Source organism: Neodiprion virginianus, chromosome 3, assembly GCF_021901495.1.
Source record: "Neodiprion virginianus isolate iyNeoVirg1 chromosome 3, iyNeoVirg1.1, whole genome shotgun sequence".
Lineage (NCBI taxonomy): Eukaryota > Metazoa > Arthropoda > Insecta > Hymenoptera > Diprionidae > Neodiprion > Neodiprion virginianus.
Genome location: NC_060879.1, coordinates 5360842 through 5382427, shown reverse-complemented (window position 1 = coordinate 5382427; position 21586 = coordinate 5360842). Strand labels below are relative to the sequence as shown.

The 21586-nt window shown below is 39.4% G+C and overlaps 1 protein-coding gene across 6 annotated transcripts in view; it reads left to right on the top strand.

The window, feature by feature from the left end:
- LOC124299495 (zinc finger protein chinmo) overlaps positions 1 to 21586 on the top strand; it is a 100180-nt gene that overhangs the window by 40657 nt on the left and 37937 nt on the right. For all 6 annotated transcript variants that reach the window (XM_046752728.1, XM_046752725.1, XM_046752730.1 and 3 more), the window contains exons 3-4: positions 20164 to 20384; positions 21087 to 21355. In XM_046752728.1, the coding sequence (XP_046608684.1) occupies positions 20164 to 20384; positions 21087 to 21355 (490 nt within the window). The remainder of the gene's footprint in view (positions 1 to 20163; positions 20385 to 21086; positions 21356 to 21586) is intronic.

Sequence of the window (21586 nt, the reverse complement as noted above, 5' to 3'; positions counted from 1 at the left end):
TGCGTTGCGTTGCGTTGCGTTGCGTCGCGCTGCGCTGCGCGATAGTTTGCGTCCTCCGTGATATCGGCTAAACACGCGTGCGCGTGTCTGTGTCTACGCAGCGTGAATGCACGCCCTCGAAAACTCGCACGTATATGCGTATATATATGTATATGTATATACATATATATACACACATATCCGCATAGGTTTGCGGTGTTAGAAAATTCGAAGGCTTCTCCGAGCCGAATCTCCTCGTCTCGCCTTGCCGCTTTCAATGTTGCGCCGAACTCGTAGATTCTATACACTGAGAAAAATTTCATTTGTTACGGTGCCTAGAAAAATTCGGTAAAACAGGTATCGTCAAAAAAAAAAAGTGTTTGAATATCGTTGGAATTACGAAAAACGAGGCGCGCGTAAAAAACAAACAAACAGAGGGTCAAAACCGTTCTATTCGAAACCTGTAAAAATTTATGAAAAAATATGTCTATGAAAAAAAGGCAAAATTCTTTGAAAATAAGGGTGAAAAGAACGAAAAACCGTTTAAATAGGGGTGGAGGGTTTTTTTTTCAATTCGTTTGTATGTCGGGCTTATTTTTTCTTACATATTGATTTAGTGATAGTCGATTCAACTTTGTTTGAAAATAAATTTTCCATTCGCCTTTTTCTCTCTTATTTTCGAAGATACGAAGATGAACGCGGGATACTTTTTTTGACTTCAATTATTTATCAATTTTTTTCTATCTTGTACCCAACAACTTTTGACAAACATATCCTTCGACCAAGTTGTGGGGTTTCGAATGAAACGGTTCGACTCCATTTTTTTTTTTACACTGATTTCGGGGATTCGATTGGAAAATTATTCATCAGCATTCGATTCGGCATAATTCAGCGAATTTATAACCCGAGAATCAAGGTTTCCGGATTAACACCTAAAAAGTACTTATGCGTATAGATTTTTTTTTCTCGGTCTACCAACTTCTAGCATCTAGCTTCTAGCTTCTAGCGCCGCTGCGGTAAACTTCAGCGAATATACACACAGCGGTACGTTAGTACGAACAAGATATCGCGAACAGGCTTTCACACCGCGATATGGCAATGCTGCATTGGTCTGTGCGACCAGTTGCGAATAGGTCACGTGATATCTCAGGGCCAAAGTTTTCGCGTCGAACATTCGTTAGAACCTTATAGGCCGCCGCTTTTTAGAAGCTCCTCTTCTAATCGTTAATCGCAGTTTTTCCCCCACTCATTTCCGCTCTTTGTCTCTGCTTCAGCATCAATTTTCATACCCGAGTTTTATTTTATACGAACAAATTCACCGCGTGACAAAGAAAAACAAAAGTACAAAAAAGTAATAACAATAACTCTGAGTTACCTACGTTTCATACGTTTAAACAATTTCATTTTCCTTGTCTTCTTATCTCTGCGTACGATCGTTTTCCTTTTTTTTTTTTTTTTTACGTTGTCCCATTCTTTTTTTCGTGCGCACCGATTTGATATGTAAATAATAAATGATAGAAACTTTGTAGATTTTCTTCTATCTTATATCCGTAAGAATTTTTTACAGATCGGGGGAAGAGAAGAAAAAAAGATTGCTTCAACTTTCGTACATTTAAATATGCGAATTATAACTGAAATGACAAAGAGGAAATTATTAGATACATAAATCAATGCTTTGTGTCAACTTGTTTTATTGTTAATTGAAAATATCACGAATATTTTTTTAAACGATCTCGATGACAGAATTTCGAGAAATCTTATTTTTACAATCGTCCAGCTCGTTTGTCCAATCGTTAAACAAGTCTTATCGAACGAACGAACTCAATTTATAATTTTCCAAACAACAAAAAAATGGTACACAAGATGCAAAATCCGAGTTGAGAAGCGTACGTGCACTGAGATAAATTTTTATTTCCGGTTACCGCTCGGTACTTAACTATTGTTATTCTTTACCACAATCGAAAAATATACTTCTAGGTAGAAAATGAAAATTAGTTTTCTATCTGTTAACGGAAAGTCTAGTATCCGTTACTATTCTTTGTCGTTACGATCACTGTTAACTATATTTTCTCGCAACTGTTGCGAAAATTTAATGCTCGTGCAACGATAAATTGACGTTAAAGCCTTGTTTAACTAAAAAAAGTAGAGTAAACCTCACAAACTAATTTTGCGTTGCAATAACCAAAAAAGTATCGACAATAGCGCAAAATGTTTAGGCGTACCTCGTTTTTCGTAATTCCAACAATATTCAGACAGTTTTTTTAACGATACGTGTTTCACTCAATTTTTCTACTTACTACAACAAACAAAATATTTCTCAGTGTGCCAATTGAATACTGAGTTGTTCAATCCAATGAGAGTAGGTAGTAACTGCACTGCGCGATTACGCAAGTACCTACCTACATATATAACCAACGATTCTACGCATCTATGCACGTTTAATATCCGGTGCAACAAGCGTTGAAAAATATTATATACACACACATATCGTTCAACGCTGAGAGAATTTAATTTAAAGCCCTGCATGAATGTGCTTGGAAATTTTTTTTTTAATTCAAACGGTTCAATAGTTACAACATTTTTAATGAGAAAAAAAAAAATTCAAACTTCCGCGTGTTATATTTAAATGGGAAATTTCAAATGGCCAGCGACACCATTTAAAATTGAGGTAAAAATTTTTCCTCACGTCAGAATCTTTTTCTCAGTAAATAGGTCCCTTTAAGACCATAGATTCGATAGGTTAGTTCCTTTTGTTCAACCCAACATATATATATATATATATATATATATATATATATACATATATATTAGGGTGTTTCAAAAAAAAAAAGACGAATTTTTTTTTTCTCATGGTGTCCAAAAATTGATAGTATACTTAAGAACAAAAATTTTGGCGCCAATATGAGCTCTTAATGTCAATAGTAAGGTTTGCCTCTATCCATTTCTTTATTTTCTATTCAAATAACAAGGGAAAATTTTTTTTTTTTATTTTTGAATTTTTATTACTTTGGAACGGTTCATCGTAACGACAATCTGAAAAAAGAGATTTGTAGGAAATTTCACGCTCTACAAAAAGCATCTGAGGATCAAAGTTCCTCAGATCAACCGTTTCAAAGACATCAGCGATCAAAAATAACACTGATCAAAAACTTGAAATATTTTCCAACAAAACTACAAAAAAATATCATACGCCATATTTATATTATTTTTTTTATGTAAAATTACTTTAATTCTGTTAACCTTAGACTGTAAACTTTTTTTGCCAATTAATTAAATTAAATACTCGACTCACAAAAAGCACAAACACGTAAATCCAAAGGTTAAAAATATCACATAAATGATTTTTGGGTCTGTTATTTAACAAATTTTTTTTTTGTTTTTTTTTCAACCAAATGCTAAGAAATTTTATTGAACAATTAATTCTTCATAATAAAAAACAATATTAACAACTTGTTATAAAAATTTTTTAACTTTCAAAAATAAAAAAAAACTTATTCCCTTGATATTTAAATGGAAAATAAAGAAATGGATAGAGGCAAACCTTGCTATCGACATTAAGAGCTCATATCGGCGCCAAAAATTTTCATTTTTAGGTATACTATCAATTTTTTGACACCGTACAAAAAAAAAAAAAAAATCGTCTTTTTTATCGAAACACCCTAACATATACATATATTTCTGAGCGAAACGCAGTACGCTGCACACATTACACGTGCATCACGTGCATGATCGGTGCAACGAGCAGCGGCAGAGGCAACAGACTCGGAAAGAGAGAGAGACAACCGACATGCTAGTTTTAAGAATATGGGTCACGTGCATAGACGTGGCTTCTGCCAGTGCGCGGTTTGCGCATGCGATGCGTATGTAAACTGGTAGGGCATCTAGGTCGTTGGATTTGTGTGCGGCACGGCATGGTGCGCTGTGTGACTGAAGAAAAAAAAAAAAAGTAAAAAAGGGCCGATGCTCATCCCAGCTGCTGCTGCTGCTGCTGCTGCTTCTGCTGCTTCTGGTGCAACGAGCAGAGGAGCACCGATATAGCATTATCTAACTAGGTCAGAGCCACTCGCCTTGCCGTTTTTATTTCCAACGAACCAACGACGCGGCTTGTACAGCTTCATGGTGTGACGTTTAGACGCCATCGTGACTGAGAACCAACCTTTCGCACACACGCTTGACGCACCTGATTCTAAATTGAGTTCATCGTGTTTCCGACGAGGCTGCAACTGATTACATCGACTACGGAAGCTCGTTGGTTTATCGTTGGAATCATACTTGTCCGGATTTTCTTCCCATCATATTCGTTTTTGCGACCTTTCGAATCAGGGCCGGCGACTTGTCATTTTTTTCAATCATGGAGTTCGTTATAAAATTGATAACGGAAGGGGTTTTCTTTATTTACTCTTATCACAGTCACATGGTATTTTCGTCAACGTTACATGTATTTACTCTTTCGAAACACTTTAACCTACTTAATTGCACAATATTTTTCAATAAAATCAAAATTAGCTTCAAGCTTCGACATTCCACTTATATTCATGATATAGACTCGATTGATTTCTGGTCGATTGTTTCTATGTAAATCAATCTAGATACCATTATTGATCAAAGATACGAGTCTTCCACCTCTGTATTTCATCGGAACCTACATATATTCTTCGATAGTGCAGTTTGGCCGATAGTCGAAAATCGATCAGGTCCCATTTTATGTGGTTCGTTGACTGTCTCGGGAAAGAACTTTTCAGTCCACATTGATGAAATGGTCTCACACTCGAATCTGGGTCATCGGTTGAAGTGATCCTACATTGTGGCTTTTCAACTTCCGCATGTAAGATCCGATACGTGGGGTTAGAATTGCGTTGTTTTTTTTTTTTTTGGTTTTTTGATGCAAGTTCAATTCGGAATCGACGGATAAAACCGCAGAGCTTTTTGCTAGTCACGAGTCCCCCCCCCCCGATGATGTTGAGGAACGCTAACGATGATGAAACCGAAAGTATACATGGTGCAGGACAAATAAAAATAAAAAAAAATAAAAAAATCCCCTTTTGTAGCAATTCCTGAATAGATCCGATCGAAATAATTCTCTTGCCATTCACGCTCTCGGTTGCAAAAGTTAAAGAGTCGTAGATTCCAGAGATTGGCCATATATAGCTACCAATGACGACGAACGAGCAGAGAGGCGTTTCTACATGGATCTGATTCATACATCTCCGTTTCTGTAAAACGATGTTGCAGTTTTAGATTCGAGTCACTTCTCTTTCCGGCTAACTCGATTCCAGTTATAATTTTGAATTGGCAATTTCTCAAGCACCGCCGTCCATTGGAATATTCGAAAAATCGTTCGTTCGACAAAGTTTCGTTTATAGTTCGTTGGTTTATAAAACGAGAGAATCGTACGACGCTTGTTGTTTCTACACACGTGTGACAAAGTATCTGCATCGCGGTGTTGTAACGTAACGAGAATCGCGGGAAGGAATGAGAGAGGGACCGGGAAAAAAAAAACTGGCTATTTTGCAATCGACCATAATCGCTGTTTTGCATGTAATAAGCTGATTCATAACCGCGTGCATAAATATAGGCATGACGGACGCGGGAGAGAGAAAAATAGAGAGAGAGAGAGAGAGAGAGAGAGAGAGAGAGAGAGAGACGGCGAACTGTGAGCGACCGCAACGTTGCCAACACGCGTTGCGATATCGTGCAGCAGTTAAAACGCGTTTCAATGACCCCTGGCAATGGGTGGCCAACGGCCAATGTCTGCACGAGAAGTCTGGCGAAAAACAGCGAACCGAGAAACGATGTCGGGCAAATTTTTCCTCTCGGTTCTATCTACCTCTCTCTCTCTCTATCTCTCCTTCTCTTTCTTTTTCCCAGGTTTCGGCTTAGTTCGATCTCGCTTCCTCGTCCTTTCTTTTTCTCGACGTCACAACGCCGCGTGCACATACTGCAGAACCATGATTTCGACGAACACTCGTCGAGAAGCATCGCCGCATATCGGCGTCATCGTGCATTGGATAATAATAGCTCACGGAAAAAATAAACGAAAGAGGAAAAATCCCGCATAATTTATTTCAGGTTCGTATACCCTTATACACGTACAAAAGCGTTTGCCACAATGTATTTAGTCACGTTCGCCAATCTGACCGAACCGATCTCTTTGGGCTCGTTGGCTCGCCTTCGTCGTTACAACCATATCGCATTGTGCGGTTTTAGCTGCAGCTATTACCGAACGGACAGCTTTAATTCCCGTATGTTTAATCCCAATGTCCTTGATCCTCTTATTGCCATTTCAGGAATGCTGTACACACCTTTGATCGATAAGGTGATGGGTGTGCTTCTCGGTACTTTGCGAAAACTCGAAGTGGACAAGTGTCGTATGAACGGTCCGTTCTTGGTCCGGTGCAATTTTCACACGGGTCTTTTGACTCGACCTTGAAAACAACACGAGCCTTTGTCGACGGTATAAACCATGAACGACACTGGTTCCATAGATATAAACCTCCTACACTCGAGTGGACGTCAAATCTTTGTTGATGTATGTATGAATTCGACCATGAACTCTTGGACACATGATGTGTGAAACAAGAGCGTCGGAGAGTCATCTCTGTGCAGCACATCGAACAAGGACAATCAGAGGAATAATCCACTGAATGTGCATCGTCGCGTTTTTCCGTGTCGTGGGTTAACCGCGGATAATGGTACAAGGTGCAGAAGAGAGAGAGAGAGAGAGAGAAAGAGGTAGGAAGGAACTACGGACGCGAAGCGGAGATGATCGATGGAGAGTGCAGCGCACTCTGTGTGCCCCGTGCTTCTCTCTCTCTCTCTCTCTCTCTCTCTCTTTCTCTTTCTCCTTCTCGCACTCCCTCCTTCTCTCTCTATCTCTCTCTCTCTCGGTCAGAGAGACCTTGGGCTTGGTTATGTGCCACGCAATAGTCGATCCGTTGAGCGAAGTGAACGCACTCGGCGGTTGGAGCAGGCAAAGTACACTTCCTGGAGTCAAGGCTTCCACTCCATCCACCGTGGGGCACGCGGTTCGTGCATTGCCAGTGCGGTTCGCCCCCCCACCCCCCTTCGCCCCCTTCGCCATCAGCCGACTTTGACCGTAAGTACGATTTCGATCGCCGCCATGGCCGACTCGCTTCGCTCTGCTCTCCGTGATGCAACAGGATGCCGGCCATTACCCCTTGCTCCAGAATCGCTGTGTGTGTCGAATCCATCCGCGCATCCATCCTCCAAACGTATACGACGAGTGGTGGTGGTGGGTCGTTCAACCTGCATCTTCCAGGCCCATTATGCGGACCCCCTATATATATACGATAGGACACACCGCCAATTCTCATGGCTGCAACCTTGAATTCAACGCGGGCCGACTGTTCCTATGCCCGATTTTAAAATCCGTTCCCGTCATCGACCCTCTTGTTTAACCGGTTCTTGGATTCCGACGTAGGAAATCACCCTGAATTATATAACCGAGTTTTCGGTCTTGATTCCAGGAACGCGGAACGCGGTCAATCGTTCCAACATCGCTAAACTTTAATAAACTTTTTGGAACTATAAGATTCTTCGTTGAACACTGTTCGACTAATCGAGAACCGTACTCGTTGTCAACGTTGTCTGTTACGCATTCGTAAGATACAGAGAAGAAAAGATGATTGTTTCGAAATTTCAGGTGGCGGTACAAATATGGCCGCGATTCGTTCACCTGGAGTTTTATTTCAGCCATAAGTTCACTTCCGTCGATCGAAAATCACCGGAAGTTTTTTCGTGTCGAAGTTGGCGATGGCAAGATACGGTAAAGTCGCGATTTTGCAAAAATCGAGATATCACTCGCCGAATGTCAATATCCGAACGATTTATCAAAGTATCGCAATTCCGTACAGCTGATCAGCACCATCGGTTTTCCTCAAAAAATCATGTAAAAATTAACATTCATTTAACACCTCGAAACTGATGATGCGAATTTCTCGCTAAAATATTAACAGTAAAAATAATATCAGCAACGGTTGAGGTTACAACTGCAAACACGTGCAATGAGTGACGAGTTGGAATTCCTGCCCAGTGATGTATAATTCGATTGTAACAGGGTTATATACGCTTTATCTGCGACGATAAGACTCAGCGGAGTGGCGAAGCGAGAAGCTCGGATATTGACACGAGCTGTAGTCAGCTCGCGAATATCTCTCGCGCGTTATATGTTTTCTTGCACAGTGTGCGAGTGAGACGGAATCATACGATGCGGACTTTTTAGGCTCGTACAATTAAGGAATCAAAGGTCGATCGTCGACAACCATCGCATACAATGTATCGAGGCACACGTGCGGTGCTTGTCTGATATTCTCTTCCCCCTCCTTTTCCCCCCTCATACATACGTGCTTACCTACTGCTTCAAGACTTTTTCCACACATCGAGCAAAAAGCTTCGGGGCCACGGAATTATGATGTATCATTCGCCACCGCGAGGACTTGTTTTGCTTTCCTAATCTCAGAGAGCCTAATCATTCACTAATATTCGTCTATGAAATGGTCTTGTGATTACATATAGCTATACTTGTTTGCCACATGCGGATATCTTCCTATTGTATACTAATGGCAGATGCACACGTCGATAAGATGCCGATTCGATGTAATACATTGTTGCCAGGAATTTGCACGTCTATCGCAATTCCATGTGGCATTGACAATGTATAATTGGAACGCTACGTAACGTCTTGATTCTTTGTTATTTATTTTTTTCTTCCTCATTTGTTTCAGTCTTTTTATCGCTTAGCATCTCGAAGTCGACCAATTTTTAGAACACTTTTTTTTCTGATTTTTGATTTTTTAATTTGCATTGAAATTATTTTTTGTCCCGTACGTATCGCATTGATCCTGTCGTATAATTCTGTTCCTGATAAATTATTCTACTTTCGTTTTTTTTTTTTTTTATTGTTCCTAGAACATTATCCGTTATTTATTTTCAAATATTTGAAAAAATTATTTGAACAACTTTCTCAAAGTAATCGAAAAAATGACGAATCATTTATTCAATATTTCGTCCATACTTTTTCTTTCATTCCTTCCTTCTTATTTCTTGCCTTCCTTTATGCTATTTACGTTTCTTTCTGACAGGTACATTTATATAGACGTATATTACAGTTCGCGTATAACATATTATTATATCGGTCGTTCGTATCTGAAAATTGTAAATTAGCGGGAACAACATGTGTGTGTGTGTGTGTGTGTGTGTGACACACTGGCCTTTTGTTAATCAAGTCTTCAACGAATAATTTAACGCGGTCGTTTATACGTAACGGATAAAGAGTAGAAATTTTCGTTTTTTTTAATCGCGTCTGATCGAGAGAAAACAGAATACAAATTTCAGCCTTTTGCATCGGAATCGCATCGAGTCTGTGATAAAATGTATGTCATATACAGGAAAACATTTAATGGGAACAGAAATAAAGACACGTTGTAAAAGAAGAAAAAAAAAAAAATGAAACAAATAAAAAAAAAAAAAAAATAGTGAATGATCAGGGAACGGTATTGAAAATGTAAACATGAATCATTAGTCTGTCTGATAAGACGGAGTCGAGATCGTTGATAACGAGAGCTTGGGTATTAAATACCGTCGGTGAAAAATGTGATCGAAATCGACATACATACAATGTAGGCAGGTATGTAGATTAGGCTTGCACATTTTTAAACTACACGCGCCACCGAGGTGATAAAAGTCGTCCAAGACGCTTTACGAGTATTCCGTGTGTCGTTGCATTCACACATTTAGATATACATTTGAAGACACGTGTCACATACGCCGCATATATATAGAATAATTGTGCAAAAAGATAACGACTCTTTTATTATGCTGTAATGGCGTTGAGATTCTGGTTTTTTTCTTTTCTTTTTCTTTTTCTTTTTTTTTTTTTTTTAATTTATTTTACCCAATTATTCATTTAGATTTTTTTTTTTCTTCCCACTTTCTAATACATACCTCTGCATTACGTGTAACACGTTTATTTAAATACTTGGCAAGTTGAGATTATTTTTTATACAAGATATTTATGTATAAATAATAATGTTAAATTTTTTATTATCAACTAGGAATTTGAATATTAATTTCGGAATTTTGCACCGTTTTTGCCATCCTTATACCCGTCAGAGAAATATAGAACCGGTTAATGCTCCGATGGCAAGGCCGCAGCAGCAGCTGCTGCTGTTTCTGTTGCGGAGAACTGATTGTGAGCGTAGTTATTTGGTACGTCGTCCGGCGTTTCCGGTCTGCGGCTATCGCGAAAGGGAACGCTTTTATATACTTGGAGGAAAATAGTAGAAAGTCGATGAAATACGGCGTGAAAATCTGCAACGAAATTGGGAATCGTAATTACATGATTAATAAATCAACGAAGGAATCAAGATGAAGGAGAAAAGAAAAGTCGCTATTCGACGCAGAAAAAATTACCTTTCATCGATCGAATCAATATTTTGACTTAAAATAAATAAATTAAATTTATCACAGCTGATCGAATACGGGAGCGTAATTAAATAACGAGTCGATGAAAAACATTCGATAGTGTAATTTTCTTTTTATCAAAGAATTAATAACTTTAGAATATTTGTATGTAGAACGTGACGGAGAAAAGTTAATCAAAGATTGTTCGAATTGAAGTTCAATAAAAAATTGCGCGAAAAAATGTTAAATCTTTCCTCAATCTCTAACCTGTCTAATTACTTTTTCCGTTATGTATTACAGTTGTATAATAAGTTTACAAAGTTTTTTCGATTCTCGTTCAAGAATTCAATCGAACAACCGCAGCGTGCGTCTGCAATCACGAATTTAACGTACGCCGCGAATAATTGAAAAATAAACAAACAAATTAAAAGTTCAAGTATAGCAAGATAGCGATGAGCAAAGCGTGTAACGAATTATGCTTACAAAATGCGAAAAAAAAAAAAAAAAAAAAAAATTTAAAACAATAAGAAACGGCTGCAGAAAGAAACGAATACGGGAAGATACGCAGCGGGATTCGCAAACATACCGTATATAGGCATAATATATAATAAATGTAAGCCATTCATAAACATTATTTTGTAACAGTTATATTTTTATGCATACCTACTCATATCACCTACACAGGTATAAGCATGTACAATATATGCGTACTATACACACTTTCGACAAATTATGTATATGGATGTGCTTTACTCGTTGCGATTTTATTTTATCTCGCTATTTTTCTGCTCCACATATATATATATATATATATATATATATATATATTTCTCTCTCTCTCTCTCTTTTCCTGCCTTCTCTTTGATGTTCTACTTCGGTTATTTCAATCGTTCACCTGATATAGTCGTGATTTTCCAACATTTGTACATTTCCTTTTTCTTTTTTTTTTTTTGAATACAGGGGAAAAGTATTCGTGTAAAAATAAAAATTGCAGTAGGAAAATAAGAATGAATTAGAAACTGTACAAGGCGAAGAGTATGAAAAAAAAAAAAAAAATTGCGAATTACACATTTATGCGCAATAATGACAAGAATAGAAATACGATGCCTGATAAAAATATCGAGATTAAAATTAAAGACAAACTGGCTTAAAAGTGTAGTATTTAATGTTAAGTATGAGAAATGTTTACAAATTTTCTATCACAATGTCGATGCACGACGCGTTTGAAAGAAAATAATCAGAGCTGTCGTTTAGTCTTCGGATTCTACCTTATGAATTATTTCTTCATTAATGATTCGGTGCATAAAGTTAGTAGGTACAATACATATGTAAGGTATACATGTAACCAGCTGCTGATCATTTTTGCAATGCATGTATTATACGTACAAAGTACGCAAAGTCTTCATTGTTTGCGAATAACGAACAATCGAGAAAGATGGATAGACGTACAGATAGATAGATATATAGATAGACAATAGATATAGCGAGACGTGGGAGGAGAAAAACCACGAGTTACGGATACACTCGGATGGCAGAGGGGGCGGGTGCTGCTGCTGCTGCTGTTTCTGCTGCTGCTGCTGCTGCCGCTGCCGCTCCACGTGCAGGAGCCGGCAAAGCGTCGTCGGTCGTTTACTGCTCTTTGCCTTGAAATTATGTAACGAGGCAACTGTAAGGATTCCAGCCTTCCCGCACACTCGCTTCGCGAAGTGTATAGGTGCGCATTACACGCATGCACGCACACCGTGCCTTTTCTACACGTCGCGCCGATCGCTAGTAGACGGTAGAACCGCCTGTACACACGCGCAGCGCACACAACGCACGTCGCGTTTAGCGGAGCGCGTTAGTAGCGCGCGAAACGCGCGGACCCCTCGCTCGCTCTATCGCTCCATCTCTCTCCTTCTCTTGCGCGCACGCGCCTCCGCGCAGCCGCTCTACCTATCTCACTCTCGAACCCGAGGCGAATCCCCCGCGACACCGACCTACGTTAGCCTTGAAGATATGAATAGACGGTGGGGAGAGTGCACTGCACTCTTGCGTAAGCTGTTTTCTTTGAAATTTTTCGCACACATAAATTTATAAACCCTGCACGTGTGCCATTTTCATTGTGTGTGTGTGTGTGTGTGTGTGTGTGTTACACTCGCAGAACGTCCCGCGGATATATTTTAACGCGAGTGCGACGAGTGAGAAACGCACGTTCACACAACTACGTGCAGATTGTACACGTGTATCTTTATACCTATGTCATGTACGTATCTATCTACACCATTTACCCAAAGGCGCTAGCTCCTGATCCATCGGTTCGATTATACATATATATATGTATGTAATGTATGTATGAATGTGGATGCGATATTATGGAGTTCCCGCGCTCTCGAAATGGCTCGATTTATAATGTATTAATGCTGACTGGAAAAAGAAACCAAAAAAAACGAGGGAAATAAATTTGACATAAAAATAAAATAAAACGTTACGATGGAAAAGCCTTGGCGGCATCTGTCAATCGGTTGCGGTGCCTCCGGTTAACCTCGAAATCCTATCGTTATATCGTGGCGTTGCGAAGATTGGCGGGAAGATTGAAACTCTCGTGGAATTTCTTGAAGAAATTTGGAAGACGGTTTTGTAAATTCAAGGTAATCTTGAAATTACGCGATACATTCGTACTGGAACGTGGTTATCTTTTCAATGTTGCTGTATGATTAAAGATATTTTTCAAGATATTTTATTCTCGGTGCGCAAGCGTGAATAATTTCAAATATACCGATATAAGAAGTATCGAAAATTTATCTGTAAGAACAAAAGCCTTAAGCTTGTGAGAAATGTGCGAAAACTCCTTGACAATCTTGCAAATTCGAAGAGTGCTAAGCTGCGTGATATTCGAAAAGCGTGTTGAGCTCCGAAAAAAACTAAGAATAGTTCAAAATGGCTGAAACGGGATATCAAAAATTTAGGCAATTGACCGGATATCTAAGAAATCTCTAAAATATAACCATAAAAATCCTGACTGCATCGAATATATGAACATCGTCCGGAAGTGTGACGCATTTGGTGCGCAATTGTAGTTGAAAAAAATGAGTATCGTGAAACGGGCGGGTGAAGACTGTTGCAATATCAGATATTTTTCCGTACTGCTGCGATGCCGTTCGGTTTGAAAAGACAGTAGTCGAAATATACGTGCAAAAAAAAAAAAAAAAAAGAAAAAAACAAAAAAAAAAAGAAAGAAAAAATCTCGAATTCGAAACAGATCCGGGCCGAGGAATTTGGCCGAGTTGCGAGCGGTTTCCTTGTTCTTAAATCTGTGCTATTGGCGCGCGGCGGGTTTAGATATCGAGGCGTGTGTGACGCAGGCAGGCAGGCTGCGTCGAGGCGGTAGAATAAGCAAAGTTTTGTCTTCAAGGGGCCGCGGAGTTTGGCGGGGCAAAGAGAGTTGCTTCTGAACACAAAGAAGGAGGAACGCAGAACTGGTATCGTATCTGCAGTGTGCGTAGCAGAAGCGGCACGCATGTAGAGGTGCACGACTGTGCGCCGCACGCGCGGAGCGGAAAACGCACACGGCGAACTAGGGCGTGCGCAAAAAGCGGCGGGGCGAGGGGCGGGGAGGGGTGCAGAAGAGCCAAGACGCCAGGAGCGCGCTGCGCTGCGCCTCCCGGTTCGGGCCAATGACCCAATGTGGGCGATTGGCGGTTTCGAGCTTCTAAGTTCGCATTGCAGGATTCGCTCGCTCGCTCGCTAATCTGCGCGCGCAACTTCGGCGCAGCGATCGCCAAATACCGCGCGCTCATGTCCGTGTGTTCGCTGGCATCGCGGTTTCGTATTTACAAACACACACACACACACGCGCGCACGCACGAATCACACCGTGTCAGGAATATTTAAAAATATATACCAATGCTAAATTACATTTAGGTACAGACTCGATGCACGCGCCGTATTGTCGCGATCGTTTTTTTTTTCTTTGCACATTTTCAAAAAAAAAAAAAAAAAAAAAAACACGCCGTTCCGCCTTCTGTGGAATAATTTTTTGATATACATCTAACACGTATCCGACGTTCATGTTCTGAATTGACTACAAAAATAGTTCAATAGTAATCGAGACTGGCCACTTTTGGTCAATTTTTCGTTACAGTGTATAACGAAGTGTGTTCAACTCGGTAACGATTTTTTTTTTTTCTTTGTTTCAAGTAGATAATACAATCTCCGACGAACTAAGAACAAGCGAACGTTTTAGAATAACGATTCTGTATGTGTCGATATTCGTTGAGAAAACTGAGAAAAAATAAAAAATAAAAATTGCGGATTCAAAACTGTTCGTTCCAGCACTACCGTTATTCGTTAAGAAAATTAATGAAAAATAAAAATGTCGTTGGAAAAATGTGTACGTGCGTTAGGTGTAACAAATTGATATTTCAGAAGACCGAGTGCGTGTGTTTCGTGAGTTTAATTAATCGCGTCGTGCATTTACGAAAATAGCGAGCATTCGAGGTTTTGCGCGGGCGATGCGCGCGCGGTTTTATTCCCGCGTTGCGTCACGTCTTTTCGTCTCTTTTCATAACCCTCCCGGTGTTCGTATTCACGGCTTCTTCTCCTTCTTCCACTTGTAACATGTTCTTTTTATCTTTCTCTTTCGTATTTTGTTTTTTTTTTTTTTTTCCCTCTTCTTCTTTCCCTGTTCTCTTCTTTTACAGAAATAACTCGCTTTGCAAAAATACACATGCGATCGGGGCCAAGATACTTCGCGTGCGCCGGGAGTGACGATATATGCATATACATATATATATATATATATACATGTATATATACATACATTTATGTGTACATATGTACACAAGATAACTTCTATGTATAGCGTTACATATATATTCATATTTATAAGTGAACGATCGCTGAACTCGGAGCGGTTGTTACAAGCGTTTCAGAGGATTTCTTCCGCGATGCAATTTCAAATATTGTTTGAGGCCATTTTTTTTTTTTTTTTTTATCCTTTGTTTTTCTTGAAATATTCAAATTCATCGTCATTGCATTCTCGTCACTTGAACCACTGAATACTATCCTCACTGGTTGACGTGTGAAATTTTTATTATGTCAAGTGTCGCTGAAACGTTGCGGCGAGAATGCGACGCTAGTCATTTCCGGTTTCTGTTGCCACGCGGATTGCACCGCGAATTATACAATAATATATATACGATGCGTTCTCCTATCTGCAACCAAGCTCATGCTTAAACATATGTAAAACACACACATACATATATATATATATATATACGTGCAGGATTTCGCACGAACAAGGTTCGTGACTCGACCAGCGCAGCGGTAAATTACCGGAATGATCGAGCTATATAGCGGAGCGGGTATATAACGACTAGCTAGGTTTTATTTTTAAACTACGGTTGAAAATTTTCTAGAATTTTAATATCGCGCTATATGTGTATGAACTGCTGCAGTTCTTTTCGATGTTACGGTTGTCTTTGGATGTTTGGTAAGAATTTTGGAATTTCCACGATGTTTCATCGGGTATACAATTACGACGATTTTATACCCCTTGCATCCTTATATTTTCTGAATAATATTTTTTTTTCTTCCCAGAAGAAACAATACGCTTTCAAAAGCAATTAATTCATTGTTCGAAATTTATAGGAAGAGAAAAATTATCGTCATTCGAAACTTTAGTTATCACTGTTTCAAAGTTTAATGCAATTCTTTTCTTCGATCGACGTTTCGAGAGTTATTCTCGAGTATAGCCGATTAATCGAAATTGTTGTATATAAACAATTGGATCGATCAATCGATCGATTGACGAATACATATTTGATCGGCAATGGATCAATCGTTACAGATTTAAAAGCTCGTTTAAAGCTCCGTGAGCTTTTAATAAATCCGTTGAACAACAGTACTTGGAGTAAATAAGTACACGTATTTCGATTAATTATCCCGTTACGAAACGAAGAAATAAAATACGCGCCTTTGGTTCTTGCTTGTGAAGAAGAATTAATCTCGTTCCCTCGTTTCGACGTCGCAGCTCCGCGGAGTGAATTCAACCGGAAGCCGCAAGAATCCGACCGCGGTTTTTAGCCGCAAGCTCGTCGGGCGTTAGAAAAATGTAGGAAGTAAAGTCGAGCGGCGTGCGATGCGACGGCTTCAATTCTCGCTCTCGTTGCACACAACAGCCTGTCACAACAACTTCCGCGCACATCTTTTCAACGGGCAGCTGCGTCCTGCATCGAGTTTTATAAGCCGACCAACCGAGATTAATTCTCACTCTTCGATGGATATCTGGGACACGATTCGGTGACTTACGCTCTCGACGCAACGCAAAGTAACGCGGCGCGACTTTCGATCTAGGTGGAGGGAGGATGAAAGGAAAAATTAACGTGAAAAATCACGCGGGACGATGTCGTGAGAAAGAGCTTTGTACGCACTGAGAGAAATTTTTAGTTCTAGGTAAAAAATGATAATTAGTTTTCTAGCTGTTAACGGAAAGTCTGGCATCCGTTACTATTCTTTATCATTGCGATCGCCGTTAAGTATAAATTGACGTTAAGGCCTTGTTTGACTAAAAAAGTAGAGTAAAACTCGGAAGCTGATTTTGCGTCGCGATTACCAAAAAAGGATCGACGATAGCGCAAAATTGTTAGGCCTATCTCGTTTTTCGTAATTTCGACAATGTTTAAACAGTTTTTTTTACCAACGATACATGTTTTCACTAAATTTTTTCTAGTTAACATAACAAATGAAATAACGTTTGGTCGACTAGGTTGTATAAAAAAGCTGTGAAACTATAATGAAAACCGTGAGAAAAAGTTATACATGACTCATGGTCAAAGCCCTCTTTATGCAACGTGTATACGTACACCTATCATTGTACAGACTTACAAGTTTGTCGGTTCGATGCGGCTCGTTGATATTATAAACTTTCGACCCGAGTTCTCTGAGGAAGACCCTGAAGAAAGTAGGTACGCGGTATTACGGATAAGTATGATGTATATTTACGCATTAGTCCATAGATGTGTGTGCGTGTGTGTGCAACATCTATACTCGTATATACGCGTGTAATGCCAGGTGCATGAATCGACAGGAAGTGAGCCTCGTTGCAGCAGGTGGAATTTCGGAGGGGGGCAAATTGTGTATTCCTTACCCGCATGGTAATTACGCGATGTGTGTGTAATTTACGGTATATACATAAACTCACACACACGCACACATATATATATTTATATAGCCAACGCGGAAGTTTTGCGGATTGATTTCGGGCTCTGAAACTCCCATTTGCACCTCGTTTTCAACACTGAGAGAAGTTTTTATTTTCGGTTACCGATCCGTCCTTGACTATTTTCATTTTTTATGACGATCGAAAAATATAGTTCGCAAAATTGTTCGATCGAAAAATATAGATAGCGCAAAATTGTTACGCGTGCCTCGTTTTTCGTAATGAACAACAATATTCAAACAGTATTTTCAACGACTCCTGTTTTACTGAATTTTTCTAGTTACTGTAACGAATGAAATTTTTTTTTCTCAGTGTTTATGCATAGAAATGAAAATAAAAAGGTTAATAATAGTGGAGATAAAGCAACGAAAGATTATGTATCATCTCTGCGTAATGTTGATTCAAATTTATCATCGGTATGTTATTAATGACGATTAATTAACGATGTATTACTGAAACAGTTTTATTGAAAGAAAAGAAAAGAAAACGGAATTGCCAATTATTATTTGCTAAACCTGTGCAGAAATATTGATGTGTAAAAAAAGATGAAGCTTTGAAAATAAAAAAAAAAAAAAAATAAAAAAAGAAACAAACGACAGCGAAAGTGAATCGATAATTCGTTCGATACTCAGTTTCGACGCTGGCGTAAAAAGTCAAGTCTTACTCGTGTAATTACTCTAATTCGTACTTGCGTGAATGCGTTGTATGAACAGCTTATTAGTGAAGCAACGGGTTTCCTACCGGCTTATGTAAGACATCGGCGGCATCATGCACGTGGCCTCCTGTAATCGAGTATCTATTACACCAACCGCAACGGATGTAATTTATAAAACTAGAATATACGGGTGGAGGACTGGAGTTGAAAAAAAAAAAATAAAATAAACAAATAAAAAAAGAAAATGAGAAGGAAAAAGAAGAGAAGCAAAAATTCGAACCAAAGATACCTGTGTATTAATAACAACAACAACAACAACAACAATAATACATAAATTTACTTGCGTCGTGTTGCGCGTTGCGAGAAAACTAAAAACTGGCGGCGGAGTGATGAGGGGAAAAAAAGTAAAAGAACGAAAGGGGAAAAGACAGGAGTGGACGTGAGGAAAAAAAAAATGGAGAGAAAAGGAAAAGAAAGAAACGATGGGATGGGGATTACCTAAAAATGTGGTAAATATGTTAATCGGATGACTGTACACTTCTAATTAGTCGTTGGGCAGCCAACCCTTTTGGTACTTTGAACTCGAGTGGCGCATTCTGTTATTTGTTGATGGTTAAAGGCTGGATACGTAAGGTTGGATACAATGTACGTTACACGGGAACGTCGAGTTTAGAGATTTTTATCGAAAGCAAAGTAATATTATACGTACATACGTGGAACTCTTACGCGTCACGTATACGTGAATTACACGCGTGTGTGTGACTTACGCGTATTCAAAATTTCATGCACATCTGCTTCGCATATTGTTGTTATTATTGTACGATGTTATACGCGTAGGAACGAAGCCGTCCGTCCCGTTCACGTCAGAGAGGATATTTGTCTTGCCGTATCCATTCACCGGATCGCACGATCCTCGCGTGCAACGTCGTCATATTGCGGGGTATTTTGAGAAAACCGGTACGAAACGGAGGCGATGCGGTCTTGTTAAATTAATTGTCACTCTGCGTTGAGTTTTATCGCTCGTTTTCTTGTTCTTGGCTTCGAATATCGTTGCGCTTGTAGAAAGGTAATGTATACAAGCCGGAAAAACAGTTTGAACAGGCGATAATTTTTCATTGAAATGTCGGAACTTGATAGCCGAGTGAAAAAGTATTGAATGAAAATTTGGGGAAAAAAAAATCTGAACATTGTGAAATTTGTAAAAGAAAATTTTCCTCACATCGATATGGGAAAACTGGAAAAAACCTAAGCGTTTGTTTAGAAAAATTAATAAGACGATCGGTCCAGATCGATTTATTACTGTGAGAACCGGAAGTTCAAAGGAATGTTATCATTGTAAAATATTGTAAGTTTCAATTTTTCTTTTTATCGCAAGAGTTTGTCGGACGGATCGATCGACCGAGATTTTTCAAAAAATCTATTTATCGGATTCTAGAGTTACGGAAACGCGAAGATTCGTTGAAATTAGAGAAAAAGTGATTTTCCACCGAAACTAATACCTTTCTTACACAAACCAAACACGATGCCAAGTAAAAACGGAAACATCTCTTGTACAAGTATCTTGAAAAATCGATCTGTAACGATCCTACGATCATTTCGTTCGTTGGTAATTCTTTGAACAGTGACGAAGAAAGTTCCCGCAAAACTATTGAATACAAAATTTACCATCATTTCGTTACCGTATGTTATAAAAATTCGTAATCGGAGATAAAAAAAAAAAAAAAAAAATGAAATCATTCGGCGGTTCGATTAATTCTATAAAAATTAAAAATCACCCGCGCAACGTCGCGTCCCGATGAATTTTCAAAGTTTTTCTTCAGACCCAAGCATAGATCGATCGTAGATCGAATTTTCAGAATCGGGAAGTAAATTAACCCTCTCATTTTCCTTCCTCCTCTGTTTCCAGGTGTGACGTTCAAGGCGCACAGATTGATCCTGGCAGCATGTAGCAAGCATTTTCAAGAGTTGTTCGAGGGGATGCCACCCTCGCCTGCGGGCTTGATCGTCATCCTCGACGGTACCAGCGCCCACAACATGACTGCACTGCTCGAGTTCATGTACAGGGGCGAGGTACACGTCTCTCAGGAATCCCTCAGCTCCTTTCTCAAGGCTGCCGAGTGTCTCCAAGTACGTTACTTCCTAATTTCACGTCGCCTTGCGCTCAACGTTTGCATCAAAATTTTCTCCCAAAGAGATTGAGCTTTCCAAAAAATAAAAAAAATTAAAAAAAAAAAAGACATTCATCGCAAGGAACGTATCATCATTTGCAAAATATATTCTCTCTCACCCGCGCCATGCTTCAAAATCGAGGGAATAATTTCAACGATATCCGAAGACAGAGACAATATTTCACAAGGTTTTCTCTTTCGGTTGTGAAAATTTTACCGAAAAATGGCGGTGGGTATTAATTTGTAAACTCGTTCGTTAAGGTCGTGAAAACTTGAAACGACGTCGAGCTTCCAAAACATGATTAATTTCTAATTTGTTGGGATTCATTGATTTTCAAATGTAATCCGATATTTCGTCGACGATGACATTTAGCATTAAGGTAAAGAATTCGAATCTTTCGTGTCGAATTTCAAACTTTGTAACGAAAGCGGTAAATAATTTTCTTTCTCCGAGTGAGATTTATTTTTGACCACACACATATATATATATATATATATAATATATATACGAGGATGTTTATTTTAAATTTTTTCCCTTCTCTTTCTTCTTTCGTCATTCTCTCTCTCTCTCTCTCGTATTTCGATTTCCCTCAAGCCCCATCCCGGCAGGTTTTCAAAGCGGTAAACACGTGTTACCCTCCGGTGGTTTGTCATCCCTCAGGTAAAGGGTCTCTCGATAGAGCACGAGAAATTGGCGGTGGCTCAAAGGCACGCGGCGGAAGGCAACGGCTCGTCGGACGGCAACGGCGGGATCGGGGGCGGCGGAAGTGGGGCGGGGGCCGGAAATACGGGAATCGGCGCTGCAGGCAGCGTCAGAAAGAAGTCCCCGACCCCCGTGCCTGCCCCCTCAAATGCAACAAACTACTCCGTGCCCACTTCACACGCCACGACCCAGCACTACTACGACAGTCCGAGGAAGAGGCTCATGAGGTTCGAATAAAAAATAAGTAAATAAATAAATAAATAAAAATCCAAGATTCAAAATCAGTGCTGTGCGATCGATCGATACACGATTTCGATCGAGAGTTTTTCCCATTTATCGATTCATCGATGGTCACGATTCGTATACAGATTGAAATGAAGAATTGTTATTGGGTCAACTTCGATTAATCGATTAATCGTTGAAACGATGAAACGATCGATTGAAACCGTCGATTGGTG